The sequence below is a fragment of the Bison bison genome, unplaced genomic scaffold (genome assembly GCF_000754665.1).
Source record: "Bison bison bison isolate TAMUID 2011002044 unplaced genomic scaffold, Bison_UMD1.0 scf7180017864320, whole genome shotgun sequence".
Lineage (NCBI taxonomy): Eukaryota > Metazoa > Chordata > Mammalia > Artiodactyla > Bovidae > Bison > Bison bison.
In genome coordinates this window covers 310,283-325,353 of record NW_011494892.1, presented here as the reverse complement: position 1 = coordinate 325,353, position 15,071 = coordinate 310,283, and the positions used below count along the sequence as shown (strand labels likewise).

General features: G+C 39.3%; 1 protein-coding gene across 1 annotated transcript in view; it reads left to right on the top strand.

Moving 5' to 3' along the window:
- Positions 1–15,071, top strand: part of NIPA1 (non imprinted in Prader-Willi/Angelman syndrome 1) — a 23,603-nt gene that overhangs the window by 6,047 nt on the left and 2,485 nt on the right. Inside the window, exon 3 of the mRNA XM_010852981.1 lies at positions 14,577–14,737. Coding sequence (XP_010851283.1) covers positions 14,577–14,737 — 161 coding nt within the window. The remainder of the gene's footprint in view (positions 1–14,576; positions 14,738–15,071) is intronic.

Below are 15,071 nucleotides of genomic sequence, written 5' to 3'. Positions count from 1 at the left end.
CCTCTTCACTTTCTGCCATAAGGGTGGTGTCATCTGCATATCTGAGGTGATTGATATTTCTCCCGGCAATCTTGATTCCAGCTTGTGCTTCTTCCAGCCCAGCATTTCTCATGATGTACTCTGCATATAAGTTAATGGTATAATCATCAATTTTGGTAGATTTCACTTTATTTAATGTTAAATGTATCTTTCTGATCTGCCCTCCCCATTCCAATTTTGTTCATTTAGCCATTGTACCGTTATTCTATGCCATTATGCTTTATACCATTATTTTTCCATCTAGTGAATGATCTAGTATAGCAAGAGCTGCATGTAGTTGTCATATCTCAAGTTTAAAAAAGAGAGTTTCTTATTCTTTAAAAAAAAATAGTGTTGGGAAAACTGGTAAACAATTTGTAGGGACATCAACTTAAATCCTAATCATAGCAGCATCAAAATATGATCTAACTGAACTAAGCATGGCCATCAAGTGTGAAATACAACATTGAATGGTTTGTTGATACTACATTCAGGGACTGATTTGTGTAGTCACATGTTGTGTGATCAGTATGTTGAGATGTGTTATCTCACTCAGCAGTGCAGGGTGTGCTGAGTAAAGCTGCAGTGAACTCATTGTGTTAACTAGCATCTCCATTAATACCTGCCTGTCTGTGACATGTAGCTACCAGTAATTTCTGTCTGATTTTCACTGAATAAACCTGCATCTCTAGCACAACCCAGAGTAAGTTATGTAGAGATTTAATCTGTGAAGGAGGAGAAAAAAAGTTTAGCTATGTACCTAGAGTTTATAGCCTATGTATAAGAAAACTTTTAATGTGTTTTGTATCTTAGAAGGTTAAGAAGTTTCAAACATTTGAAGCAATAAAAATGAAAAGGTTAATTTCCTACACTGAGAGGTAAAATAAGAAGGATAGGAAAAAGATTTCGACAAATATGACAATAGTTAAAATGTGATATAAAGAATTTCTTAAATTGACTAAAATAATATGAGAATCCCAATAGATAAAATGACAAAGGTTGAAAAGTGCCACTTTTATACATATGAAAATAAATTTATTCCACTAATGTTAAACCACATTTTCAACAAAATGCACATAGCAAACATATAAACATCAAAAACATATATGTAGTGAAAGGAAGAAGAGTAACATAATATCTCACTGTAGTAAAGTTAGTATCAATTTGACATGTATTCTGATAAGCCTTAGAGAAAGCCTTAGGAAAATAACTTTTAAAAAACTATAGTGAAAAAAATCATTAAAGGAATTAAAATGTCACACTGTAAATACTCACTTAATGGAGAAGAGAGTAATGAAGAATAGGAAACAAAAAAAGACATGAAACATAGAAAACAAAAACTAAGATAATCTATCAGTAAAACTTGAATGTCAGTGGACTAAACAATCCAATTAAAAGGCAAAGGTTGTCAGGCAGGTTTAAAAAAACAAGATCCAATTATATGCTTTCTACTTCGGACATAGTGTATATTCAGAGATACAAATCGATTGAATATAAGAGAAAGGAAGAAGATATATTATGCCAGTAGTAACCATAAGAAAGTTGGAGAGGCTGTGGATCAGATGAAATAGATTATAAAACAAAACAAATGTAAATGTAAAAGCTAAAATTGTAGAACTCTTAAGAGAAAATAGATGTAAATTTTTGTAATCTTGGATAGGCAATGGTTTCTTAGATAAGAGACAACCTACCCATGGGCATCACCAGAAGGTCAATACCAAAATCAGATTGATTATATTCATTGCAGCTGAAGATGGAGAAGCTCTATACAGTCAGCAAAAACAAGACCAGGAGCTGACTGTGGCTCAGATCATGAACTCCTTATTGCCAAATTCAGACTTAAATTGAAGAAAGTAGGGAAAATCACAAGACCATTCAGGTATGACCTAAATCAAATCCCTTAGGATTATACAGTAGAAGTGACAAATAGATTCAAGGGATTAGATCTGATAGACAGAGTGCCTGAAGAACTATGGATAGAGGTTTGTGACATTGTACAGGATGGTGATCAAGACCATCCCCAAGAAAAAGAAATACAAAAAGGCAAAATGGTTGTCTGATGAGGCCTTACAAATAACTGAGATAAGAGAAGTAAAAGGCAAAGGTGAAAAGGAAAGATATACCCATTTGAATGCAGAGTTCCAAAGAATAGCAAAGAGAGATAAGAAAGCCTTCCTAAATGATCAATGCAAGGAAATAGAGGAAAACAATAGAATGGGAAAGACTAGAGATTACTTCAAGAGAATTAGAGTTACCAAGGAAATATTTCATGAATGGATGGACACATTGAAGGACAGAAACGATATGGACCTAACAGAAGAAGAAGATATTAAGGAGCGGTGGCATGAATATACAGAAGGACTCTCCAAAAAATATCTTCATGACCCAGATAACCACGATGGTGTAATCACTTACCTAGAGCCAGACATCCTGGAATGTGAAGTCAAGTGGGCCTTAGAAATCATCACTGTGAACAAAGTTAACGTTCACATTTCCAGTTGAGCTCTCTCAAATCCGAAAAGATGATGTTGTTAAAGTGCTGCACTCAGTATGCCAGCAAAGTTGGAAAACTCAGCAGTGGCCACAGGACTGGAAAAGGTCAGTTTTCATTCCAATCCCAAAGAAGGGCAGTGCCAAAGAATGCTCAAACTACCGCACAATTACACTCGTTTCACACACTAGCAAAGTTACGCTCAAAATTCTTCAAGCTAGGCTTCAATAGTACGTGTCCAGATGTTCAAGCTGGATTTAGAAAAGGCGGAGAAACCAGAGATCAAATTGCCAACATCCGCTGGATCATAGAAAAAGCAAGAGAATTCCAGAAAAACATCTACTTCTGCTTCATTGAGTACGCCAAAGCCTTTGACTGTGTGGATCACAACAAACGGTGGAAAATTCTTCAAGAGATGGGAATACCAGACCACCTTACCTGCCTTCTGCAAAACATGTATGCAGGTCAAGAAGCAACAGTTAGAACTGGACATGGAACAACAGACTGGTTCAAAATTGGGGAAGGAGTACGTCAAGGCTGTATATTGTCACCCTGCTTGTTTAACTTCTATGCAGAGTACATCATGTGAAATGCTGGACTGGATGAATCACCAGCTGAAATCAAGATTGCTAGGAGAAATATCAATAACCTCAGATATGGAGGTGACACCACCCTTATGGCAGAAAATGAAGAGGAACTAAAGAGCCTCTAGATGAAGGTGAAAATGGAGAGTGAAAAAGTGGGCTTAAAACTCAACGTTCAAAAAACAATGATCATGGCTCTGGTCCCATTACTTCAGGGCTAATAGATGGGGAAACAATGGAAACAGTGACAGACTTTATTTTTGTGGGCTCCATAATCCCTGAGAAAGGTGACTGCAGTGTGAAATTAATTAATTAAATTTAATTAATAATAATTAAAGGTGACACTTGCTTCTATGCCAAACATAGTGTATTAAAAAGCACAGACATTACTTTGCCAACAAAGGTCTGTGTGGTCAAAGCTATCATTTTTCTAGTATTCATGTATGGATGTGAGACTTGGACCATCAAAAAGGCTGGGTGCCAAAGAATTGATGCTTTTGAACTGTGGTGTTGGAAAAGATTCTTTTTTTGAGTCCCTTGGACTGCAAGGAGATCACACCATTCAATCCTAAAGGAAATCAGTCCTGAATATTCATTGGAAGGACTGATGCTGAAGCTCCAATACTTTGGCCACCTGATGTGAAGAACTGACTCATTGGAAAAGACCCCGATGCTGGGAAAGACTGAAGGCAGGAGGAGAAGGGGATGACAGAGGATGAGATGGTTGGATGGCATCACCAACTTGATGGACATGAGTTTGAGCAGTCTCTTTTAGTTGGTGATGGACAGGGAAGCCTGGCAAAGAAGCTGCAGTCCACTGGGTTGCAGAGTCAGCCAGAACTGAGCAACTGAACTGAACTGAACTGAACTGAAAGCACAAGCAACAAAAGAAAAATAGATCAACTGGACATCATAATAATTAGAAGCTTTCGTGATTTAAAGGATAACATCAAGAAAATGAAAATTCAGGAAAAAAAGGTGACACCAAAGAGTGATGTCAGAAAACATCTCCCTACAACAACCAAGAATGTTGTTCCCCTAGCTAGAAAATGAAGAATGGATTAAGTAACCAGTTTCCCCAAGACTTTCAGAGCACCATGAGAAAGTCTCACCTAGACTGGCAAAACAGAAGTGTATTAAGATGGCTAGGAACAAGGAAGAAAAGCAAGAGAAATCATTGGCAGCCATACAGTGGGAGTGACTGTGGTTTGGCTCTGTGAGTGCAGACACTAGCCTGTATCCCCACAGCTAACCCTCACCAGCATGTGCTTCCTTGAAGCTAGCCCCTTCTGCTGTGCCTTGCCACGTTGCAAGCCTCCTCTGCAATATGCATGTTGGGAGTGGGTGGACTGGCAGCCCCAGGAGAGCACTCTGAGAACCAGCCCTCCACAGCTACACTTTAGTCTGGATTGGGTCCTGTATGCATTTATGTATATAAATTTCTCTCTGTGTACCTATTTAACTGAATCCCAAATGCTTTGGCATGTTGTTGCTTCATTTTTGTTCATTTCAAAGTGATTTCTAATTTCCCTTGCTATTTCTTTACTGATCCATTGATCATTTGGTAGTAAGTTTTCTCTTACCTATAAAGTCTGGAAAAGGTGACTGCTTCTTCAAATGTGCAGACACTTATGCAAAGCTATAGGAATCACAAAGAATCAGAAGACATGACTCCACCAAAAGAACCTCCAGTAACACCCAAAGAAATGAAGATCATGAATTTCCTAACAAATAATTCACAGTGATTGTGCTGAAGATTCTTAGCTTCAAAATAACATATAAACATTTAATTATTTCTTAATTATTTTTTTGTCAGGAAAATAGTACAAGAACAAAATGAAAAGTTTAATGAAGAGACAGAAAATATAAAGAAGAACCGAACAGAAATTTTAGAGCTGATGAATGAAATGACAGAACTGAAGAATTCAATAGAGAGCTTTAACAGTAGATAGCCAAACAGAAAAATCAGTAAGCTTGAAGACAGATCAATTGAAATTATCCAGTGTGAGGATCAAAAAGAAAAAAGAATGAAGAAAGCTCGTAGTATTTAAATGACATCGTTAAGAGAAACAATGTAGGCTTCATTGGAATCCCAGGAAAAGAAGCAAAGAGACAGGAGTAGAAAGCTTATGTAAAGAAATAGTGGCTGAGACCCTCCCAAACATGGGGAGAGATTTGGACAACCAGGTTTTTGAACGCCATCAGTTCAGTTCAGTTCAGTTCAGTCGCTCAGTCATGTCCGACTCTTTGCAACCCCATGAATTGCAGCACGCCAGGCCTCCCTGTCCATCACCAACTCCTGAAGTTCACTCAGACTCACGTCCATTGAGTCAGTGATGCCATCCAGCCATCTCATCCTCTGTCGTCCCCTTCTCCTCCTGCCCCCAATCCCTCCCAGCATCAGGGTCTTTTCCAATGAGTCAACTCTTTGCATGAGGTGGCCAAAGTACTGGAGTTTCAGCTTTAGCATCATTCCTTCCAAAGAAATCCCAGGGCTGATCTCCTTCAGAATGGACTGGTTGGATCTCTTTGCAGTCCAAGGGACTCTCAAGAGTCTTCTCCAACACTTCAATTCAAAAGCATCAATTCTTCAGCGCTCAGCTTTCTTCACAGTCCAACTCTCACATCCACACATGACCACAGAAAAACCATAGCCTTGACTAGACGGACCTTTGTTGGCAAAGTAATGTCTCTGCTTCTGAATATGCTATATAGGTTGGTCATAACTTTCCTTCCAAGAAGTAAACGTCTTTTAATAAGTTTCGTTAAAATTTCAGTCTGAAATGATCTTGTTCAATACACATAATAAAGCTATCTAAGATTAAAGTCAAAGAGAGAATTTTGAAAGAAGCAATGGAAAAAATTCATAGAAGGAAACCCTTATAAGATTATCAGTGTATTTCTGAGCAGAGATCGTTCAGGCCAGGAGAAAAGAGGATGATACTTCTGGAACCAAGAACTTCCAGATGTTCAAGCTGGATTTAGAAAAGATAGGGGAACCGGAGATCAAATTGCCAACATCTGCTGGATCATCAAAAAAGCAAGAGAATTCCAGAAAAACATTTATTTCTGCTTTATTGATTATGCCAAAGTCTTTGACTGTGTGGATCACAACAAACGGTGGAAAATTCTTCAAGAGATGGGAATACCAGACCACCTTACCTGCCTCCTGCAAAACATGTATGCAGGTCAAGAAGCAACAGTTAGAACTGGACATGGAACAACAGACTGGTTCAAAATTGGGGAAGGAGTACGTCAAGGCTGTATATTGTCACCCTGCTTGTTTAACTTCTATGCAGAGTACATCATGTGAAATGCTGGACTGGATGAATCACCAGCTGAAATCAAGATTGCTAGGAGAAATATCAATAACCTCAGATATGGAGGTGACACCACCCTTATGGCAGAAAATGAAGAGGAACTAAAGAGCCTCTTGATGAAGGTGAAAATGAAGAGTGAAAAAAAGCGGGCTTAAAACTCAGCGTTCCAAAAACAACGATCGTGGCATCTGGTCCCATTACTTCAGGGCTAATAGATGGGGAAACAATGGAAACAGTGACAGACTTTATTTCTGTGGGCTCCAAAATCATTGCAGATGGTGACTGCAGCGTGAAATTAAAACATGCTTTCTCCTCAGAAGAAAATCTATGCCAAAGCTAGACAGCGTATTAAAAAGCAAAGCCATTGCCAACAAAGGTCTGTGTAGTCAAAGCTTATCGTTTTTCCAGTAGTCGTGTATGGATATGAGAGTTGGACCATCAAAAAGGCTGGATGCTGAAGAATTGATGCTGTTGAACTGTGGTGTTGAGGAACATTCTTGAGAGTCCCTTGGACTGCAAGGAGATCACATCAGTCAATCCTAAAGGAAGTCAATCCTGAATATTCATTGGAAATATTGTTGCTGAAGTTCCAATATTTTGGCCAACTGATGCAAAGAGCCGAGTCATTAGAAAAGACCCTGATTATGGGAAAGATTGAAGGCAGGAGGATAAGGGACTATAGAAGTTGGGAGGCATCACTGACTCAATGGACGTGAGTTTGAGCTCTGGGAGATAGTGAAGGACAGGGAAGCCTGGCATGCTGCAGTCCATAGGGTCTCAAAGCATTAGACATGATTGAGTGACTGAACAACAACATATACAGACTATCCGGTCCAACAGCAGCATAGTACACATTCTTCTCAAGTGTGCAGGAGACATTTTCCAGGATACAACCTATTAGAGCTTACAGACAAGTCTTCTCAAATTTAAGAAGATTGAAATCATGCCTTGTATCTTTTCTGACCAGAGTGGAATGAAACTACAAATCAACAACAGGAGAAAAGCTGGAAAATTCACAAATATGTGAATATTTGATATACACTCTTGAACAGTGTGTCAAAGAAGAAATCAAATAGGATGTCCAAAAATATCTTGAAACATAAGAAAATGGAAATCTAATATATCAAAACCTGTGGGATGCTACAAAAGCAGATCCAAGAGGGAAGTTTACATCAATAAACACGTTCGTTAAGACAAAAGAAATATATCAAATAAACAAGTTAATTTTTCCTCTCAAGAAACTAGGAAAAGAGCAAACTATCCCCAATGTATGCAGAAGGAAGGAAATAAAAAGCGAAACAGAAATAAATGATAGTGTCCATAAAAACAGTAGAGATGCTTTACAAAACTAAGAGTTCCCTTTTTTTGATAAAATTGAGAAACTTTTAGCTAGATTACCTAATGAAAAGGAGAGAAGATTCAAATAAATAAAGTCAGAAATGAAAAATGAGGCTTTACAACTGAACTACAGACATAGAAAGATCATAAGATACTACTATGAACAATTACATACCAATAAATTGGATAATCTTGGAAATAACCGATAAATTTCTAAAGCATGTTTCTTAACATGACTAGATCATGAAGAAACAGAAAATCTAAACAGGCTAAGAAAATTGAATCAGTAATTTAAAACATCCCAACACAGAAAAGTTTGTGGAAGAGATGGCTACACAAGTGAATTCTCTCCAATCTTTAGCTACACAAGTGAGTTCTAGCCAATCTTTAAAGGAGAATTAATACCTTCTCAAATCTTCCCAAAAACTGAAGAGGAGGGAACACTTCCAAACTCATTTTACAAAACTAGCATTACTATCGGAGAAAGCAATGGCACCCCACTCCAGTACTCTTGCCTGGAAAATCCCATGGACGGAGGAGCCTGGTAGGCTGCTGTCCATGGGGTCGCTAAGAGTTGGACACAACTGAGCAACTTCACTTTCACTTTTCACTTTCATGCTTTGGAGAAGGAAAGGGCAACCTACTCCAGTGTTCTTGCCTGGAGAATCCCAGGGACGGGGGAGCCTGGTGGGCTGCCATCTATGGGGTCGCACAGAGTCGGACACGACTGAAGCGACTTAGCAGCAGCAGCAGCATTACTATAATTCCAACCAGATAAGTACACTCCAAAAAGGAAATAACTTACCAATATCATTGAAGAATATTGATGCAAAAATTTGTAATATTAGTAAACTTAATTCAACAATACACTAGAAAATCGTAAACCATGACCAAATGGGATTTGTATCAGGGATGCAGGGATGGTTCAACATCCATAAATCAATCAACCTGCTATGCCACATTAACAGAATGAAGGATGAGAATCATATGATCATCTCGGTAGATGCAGAAAAAGCATTTGGCAAAATTCCATATCTAGTCATGATAAAAACTCTGAACAAACTGGGTACAAAGGGAACATACTGCAATGTAATAAAGATCATATATGACAGTTTCACAGCTGGCTTCACACTTAACAGTGAAAAGCCAAATGCTTTCTCTCTAAGATCATTAATAAGACAAGGATGCCTACTCTTGCCACTTTTGTTCAACATAATACTGAAAATTAAACTAGAGGAAGGCAAGAAAATGCAATAAAATGCATCTACATGGGAAAGAAAGAAGTAAAATTGTTCCCATTTGGAGATAATATAGAAAATCCTAAAGACTCTAACAAAAAACTATTGAACTAGTAAATAAATGTAATGAAGTTCAAGATACAAACATCAGTGTATAAAAATCAGTTACATTTTTACAGTCTAAGAATGAGCTATCAGAGAAAGAAGTTAAAACAATTTACAGTTGCATCAAAAACAATAAAATACCTAGGAATAAATTTAACTTAGAAAGCAAAACTTGTACACTAAAAACCATTGACATTGATGAAAAAAATTGAAGAAGACACAAATAAAGGCAAAGGTCTTCCATGCTTATACATTGGAAGAATTAATGTTGTTAAAATGTCCATGCTGTCCAATGCAACTTCAGATTCAGTGCAATCCCTATCAAGATTCCAGTGGCATTTTTTTCACAGAAAGAGGACTGTCAATCTTAAAATTTGTGTGGACCTGCAAAAGACAAAGATAGACAAAGCAATCTTGAGAAAGAACGAAGCTGGAGGCATCACATTTCCTGACTTCAAATTATATTGTCAGCTATAGTAATCCAAACAATATGGTATTGGCATACAAATGGACATATAGATCAGTGAAACAGAATGGAGAACCCAGATAAAACCCACACATGTATGGGCGATTAAGACAAAAGTATCAAGAATATGTGATGGAGAAAGGATAGTCTCTTCCTGATAACTGGTAAAGTCCACATATAAAAGAATGAAACTAGATCACTATTTTACTTTGTACACAAAAATCAACTCAAAACCTAAGACCTGAAACCATACCAAAAAAAACCCCAAAAAAACTCCTGGAAGAAAAGTATAAGGAGTAAGCTCCTTGATATTGGTGTTACACATTTTTTGGGTCTGATATCAAAAGCAAAGGCAGCAAATGCAAAAAAGTAAGTAAGAAGGACTACACCAAACTAAAATGCTTCACCACAGCAATGAAAACCATAAACAAAATAAAAAGGCAATTTATAGAATGGGAAAGAATTTACAAATCATAATAGGATAAGGGGTTAATATCCAAATTATATAAAGAACTCAATAGCAAAATGCCCATAAAAAATCTGATTTAAAAATTAAGCAGAAGAAGTGAACAAATATTTTTCCAAAGAAGACATACATATGGGCAATAGGTACATGAAAATGATAGCTTTCGGTTAATGGTGTCAGATTCATGATCTCTGAAGAAGATGATTTAACTTCAGGACCAGGGACCGGGCTTGATCACTCAAGAGCTTTTGTATAGCAGAGTTTTATTAAAGTGGAAAAGGACAAGGAAAGCTTCTGACACAGACATCAAAAGCGGGCCTGAGAGTGCCCCCCTTGCTAGTTTTAGCAAGCTGTTTTATGTCTGTTAGAAAGCTATGAATCAGATAAGAGAGACACCTCAAGGGTGACGGAGTTTCACCAGGCCCCTCTCCCACAGTATGCATTTTTGAGATTGAACGGCACGAGGTATGTCATCTCTCAGCCGTAAAATAATTGATATGAATACTGGTTTGTTGAGCTATTATCAGCTAAAAGTTAGTCTTAGGTGAAACTATTTTGAAGAAAGGCAAATTCCAAAGCAAATACATAGTTTGATTAACATAGCTTAAGAAAAACATTTCCCTAAGAAAAATGCATTGGTTAGCTCAAGGTTTGAGACAAGTTAGGTTCAAGTGGAACCAGGTGTCTTGGCAACACAGAATTTTACAAGAAAAAATGTGACACTTGTAGTTTGTTTCCTATTGCAGCTTAAGGGAGAGAGAAAAATTGTCTGACACTTGCAGCATATTTCCTCCGTTTGGAGACCCCTGGCCTTCCTGCCTGTTACCCTCTCAGAAAAATGCACAATATCATTAGTCATCAGGGAAATCCATATCAAAACCACAGTGAGATACACCTCACGCCTGTTAGAATGACCCATAAAAAATAAGCAAGAAGTATATTCAAAAGCAGAGACATTACTTTGCCAACAAAGGTCCATCTAGTCAAGGCTATGGTTTTTCCTGTGGTCATGTATGGATGTGAGAGTTGGACTGTGAAGGAGGCTGAGCGCCGAAGAATTGATGCTTTTGAACTGTGGTGTTGGAGAAGACTCTTGAGAGTCCCTTGGACTGCAAGGAGATCCAACCAGTCCATTCTGAAGGAGATTAGTCCTGGGATTTCTTTGGAAGGAATGATGCTAAAGCTGAAACTCCAGTACTTTGGCCACCTCATGCGAAGAGTTGACTCATTGGAAAAGACCCTGATGCTGGGAAGGATTGGGGGCAGGAGGAGAAGGGGATGACAGAGGATGAGATGGCTGGATGGCATCGCCAACTCGATGGACGTGAGTCTGAGTGAACTCTGGGAGTTGGTGATGGACAGGGAGGCCTGGCATGCTGCGATTCATGGGGTCGCAAAGAGTCGGACACGACTGAGCGACTGAACTGAACTGAAGTACTGACAAGGATGTGGAGAGAAGGGTACCCTTGTGCCCTCTGTGCTCTGTCTACTTGTTCATGCATCCACCAGTAGACACTTGATTTGCCTCTACATTTTCACTATTGTTAGTAATGCTGCTATGAACAAGAGTGTACAGATTTATTTTCAAGACCTTGCTGTCAATTCTACAGCATGTTTTTGTTTGCTTTCTATTACTATAAGTTTATTAAGAGTTTATTGACTGTTTCTTGGCATTAAGTTTCTTTCCCTTTCTTTCCTTTTATCACACTTCTCCTTACTCCACCCTCCCATCCTTGCTCCACTCCCCGGAGCCCTCTGGTAGGATACTGCTCCTCTGTGTTGTGGCCCTGATGCCAACACGTAACTTGTGCCTCCATCTCAGGCCAACTGTCCAAGTAGATGTGTGCTTAGTTCTGTAGATCATTTAACTTTGGGAGTGGCCACCTTTTTCTGTACAGGGCCAGATGGTGAACATTTTAGGCTTTGTGGGCCTTGTGGCCTCTTTTAGCTGCTTGCCTCTGCCATCATGGTAGAAAGTAGCCACAGAGCTGACTAACTGTATGGATGTGGTTGTGATCCAGTAAGATGTTATTTACAAAAACAGGTGAAGGGCTGGCTGCCTTGGGCCTTCAGCCATAGTCTGTTGACTCCTGACTTAAGTCAAAGAGCTTCTGTATGCTTTTTGTTTAATCTTGGCTCAAAAGGTAGTAAGCTGAAGTTACTGCAGCCCAGGAAGAGAGGAGAAAGGGTATCCCTCCAATTTTCTGTTAGACACTCTATTTTGTAAAAGTACTGTTTAACTGTACTCTGGTGTAATACTAAGAGTGGACTAAAAGATGAGTTGGCCTCATGGTCCAGGATTGTCCCTGCCCCTTTCTTTCATGCATGGCAGCCCCTTCCCCTCTTGCCATCGTAGGCCCACCCATTGTCTCAGGCTGACTCCAGGCTATTTCTTTCTACTTGGAGCTTCCCACTCCTGTGGTTTCCACCTCTCTGTGCAGCTATTTGGAGCCCCCCAATTTAATATCCAGTTTTGTATTATAGTGGGGCTTCCCAGGTGGCACAGAGGTTAAAGCATCTATCTGCAATGTGGGAGATCTGGGTTCGACCCCTGGGTCTGGAAGATCCCCTGGAGAAGGATATGGCAACCCACTCCAGTATTCTTGCCTGGAGAATGCCATGGACGGAGGAGCCTGGTGGGCTACAGTCCACGGGGTCACAAAGAGTCGGACATGACTGAGCGACATCACTTTCACTTTGCGTATTATAATATCCCATATGGTTTCTTCAAATATGTTGCTTATTTTTCTCAACTACACTGCTGGGTCTCCTTGGGGACCAGGGACATAAAGTGCTGTAAGGGAAAAATGGAAGTTTTGACCTCTCCATGACTTCACCTCTTGTTAGCTTTGTGGCTTTGGGTTAAATGCTGATCATTTCTGAGGCTTGGTTTCCTTATCTGTGAAATGATTATTGGAAATAGTCCTGTATATATCTGGGTCTTGTGTGTCCTCCCTATAAGATGTTCCTATTCTCTGAGTGCCTTTGGCATGGACAGTAGCAAATTGACAATGACCAATCCCATGATTTAGAAAAAGCCCAGGTTTCCCAATTCAAATTATATACAGGGAACTAAGAAACACTATTACCAGCTTTAGAAAGTGAAGCAGAACTAAAGAGCCTCTTGATGAAGGTGAAAGAAGAGAGTGAAAAAGCTGGCTTAAACCGAGCATTCAAAAAATAAGATCAGGGAGGGGCCATGGGTAAACCTATGGCTGTTTCATGTTGATGTTTGGTAGAAACCAATGCAATACCATGAAGCAATTATCCTTCAAATTAATTAAAACAAACAAAAAGCTAAAAATAAGATCATGGCATCCAGTCCCATCACTTCTTGGCAAACAGAAGGGGAAATAGTGGAAGCAGTGACAGATTTTATTTTCTTGGGCTCCAAAATCATTGAGGAAGGTGACTACAGCCATGAAATTAAAAGATGTTTGCTCCGTGAAAGGAAAGCTGTGACAAACCTAGACAGCATATTAAAAAGCAGAGACATTACTTGGCCAACAAAGGTCTGTGTAGTCAAAGGTATAGTTTTTCCAGTGATCATATGCAGATGTGAGAGTTGGACCATAAAGCAGGCTGAGTGCCGAAGAATGGATGCTTCAAATTGTGGTGCTGGAGAAGGCTCTTGAGAGTCCCTTGGACTGCAAGGAGATCCAACCAGTCCATCCTAAAGGAAATCAACCCTGAATATTTATTGGAAGGACTGATGCTGAAGCTGAAGCTCCAATCGTTTGGGCACCTGATGCGAAGAGCCAGCTCACTGGAAAAGACCCTGATGCTGGGAAGGATTGAAGGCAAAATGAAAGGTGGGCGGCAGAGTATGAGATGGTTAGATAACATCACTGCCTCAATAGACATGAATTTGTGCCAACTCCAGGAAATAGTGAAGAATAGGGAAGCCTGGCATGTTGCAGTCCATTGGGTTGCAAAGAGTTAGACACAACTTGTCAACTGAACAACTACAAATCACCAGCCTTAAAATTATAGATGTTTTATGAGGAATGTTTTTTCTTGCATTAAAGAAGTAATGTGATCACATTTTAAAAGTAATCACCTAGATTCTTTCTATCATAATTGAATTTCTGTTAGCATTTTGATTTTTTCCTTTTTGTGCACTTTCTTAATTTACTTCATTTTAACATAAGTGTTTTGATCATAAATTACTTGTAATTATTTTAACAACTTTAATATCCTACTTAACATAGTTTTTTTTGACTGTTTACTTTTAAAAATATGGAAGCAATATTGTAATTTTTGGCCAATCATAAAACTTATTTTTCTATCCTGGTATATTTCATATCTACTGAAATAATACCGTGGTATGACTTAAGAGTATCATTATATATTGGCTGTGCATGGAATTGGTATGAAAATCCTGTTTGCACTGAAATAGCAACTTCAATAAATTCCTAATCCTTCTACACTTAAAAACTAATTTAAAAATAAAACGTGACTATAAAGAAAAGGTAGCTTTAATAACGTCTGCAATGAGAAGAAACAGGTCAGATAGTTTGATTTAATCATTTCTTATTTTAAAATTGAAGGTCCATTTTAGCTTCTTATCTTCTGAAAGAAAAGCTCAACATCTTGGGCAAGTTGGGGTGTCTGCTAAGCTGTGCGGGTTCTGTCGTGCTGATTATCCATTCCCCGAAATCTGAGAGTGTGACTACTCAGGCTGAGTTGGAGGAGAAGCTGACCAATCCAGGTAACTCAGGCCTCGCTGCCAGAGAGCTTGCTGCCTCCATCGTGGCTCTCCCCAGGGGAGCTGTACCCTCTGCCCTGCCCTGCTGTGTGGTCTGTCCTCCAGGCCCTTGGTTCCTCTTTGCTCACCACTGTCCATGGCTGTCCCCTGGGGCTGCCCTGCTGACCTGGCCCCTTTGCTGCCTCTTGGGACTGGACCTTGTACGTTGACATTGCCTCCCTGTCCATAGCACAACGGGTGCCAGTTCTGCGGCTCTCCCACGTGTTGTTTCCCTTAGGACCACCATGTGTCCAGGCCTTGGTTCCTCCTTCTGTTGTGAAGCTCTCTGAGAGCCAAG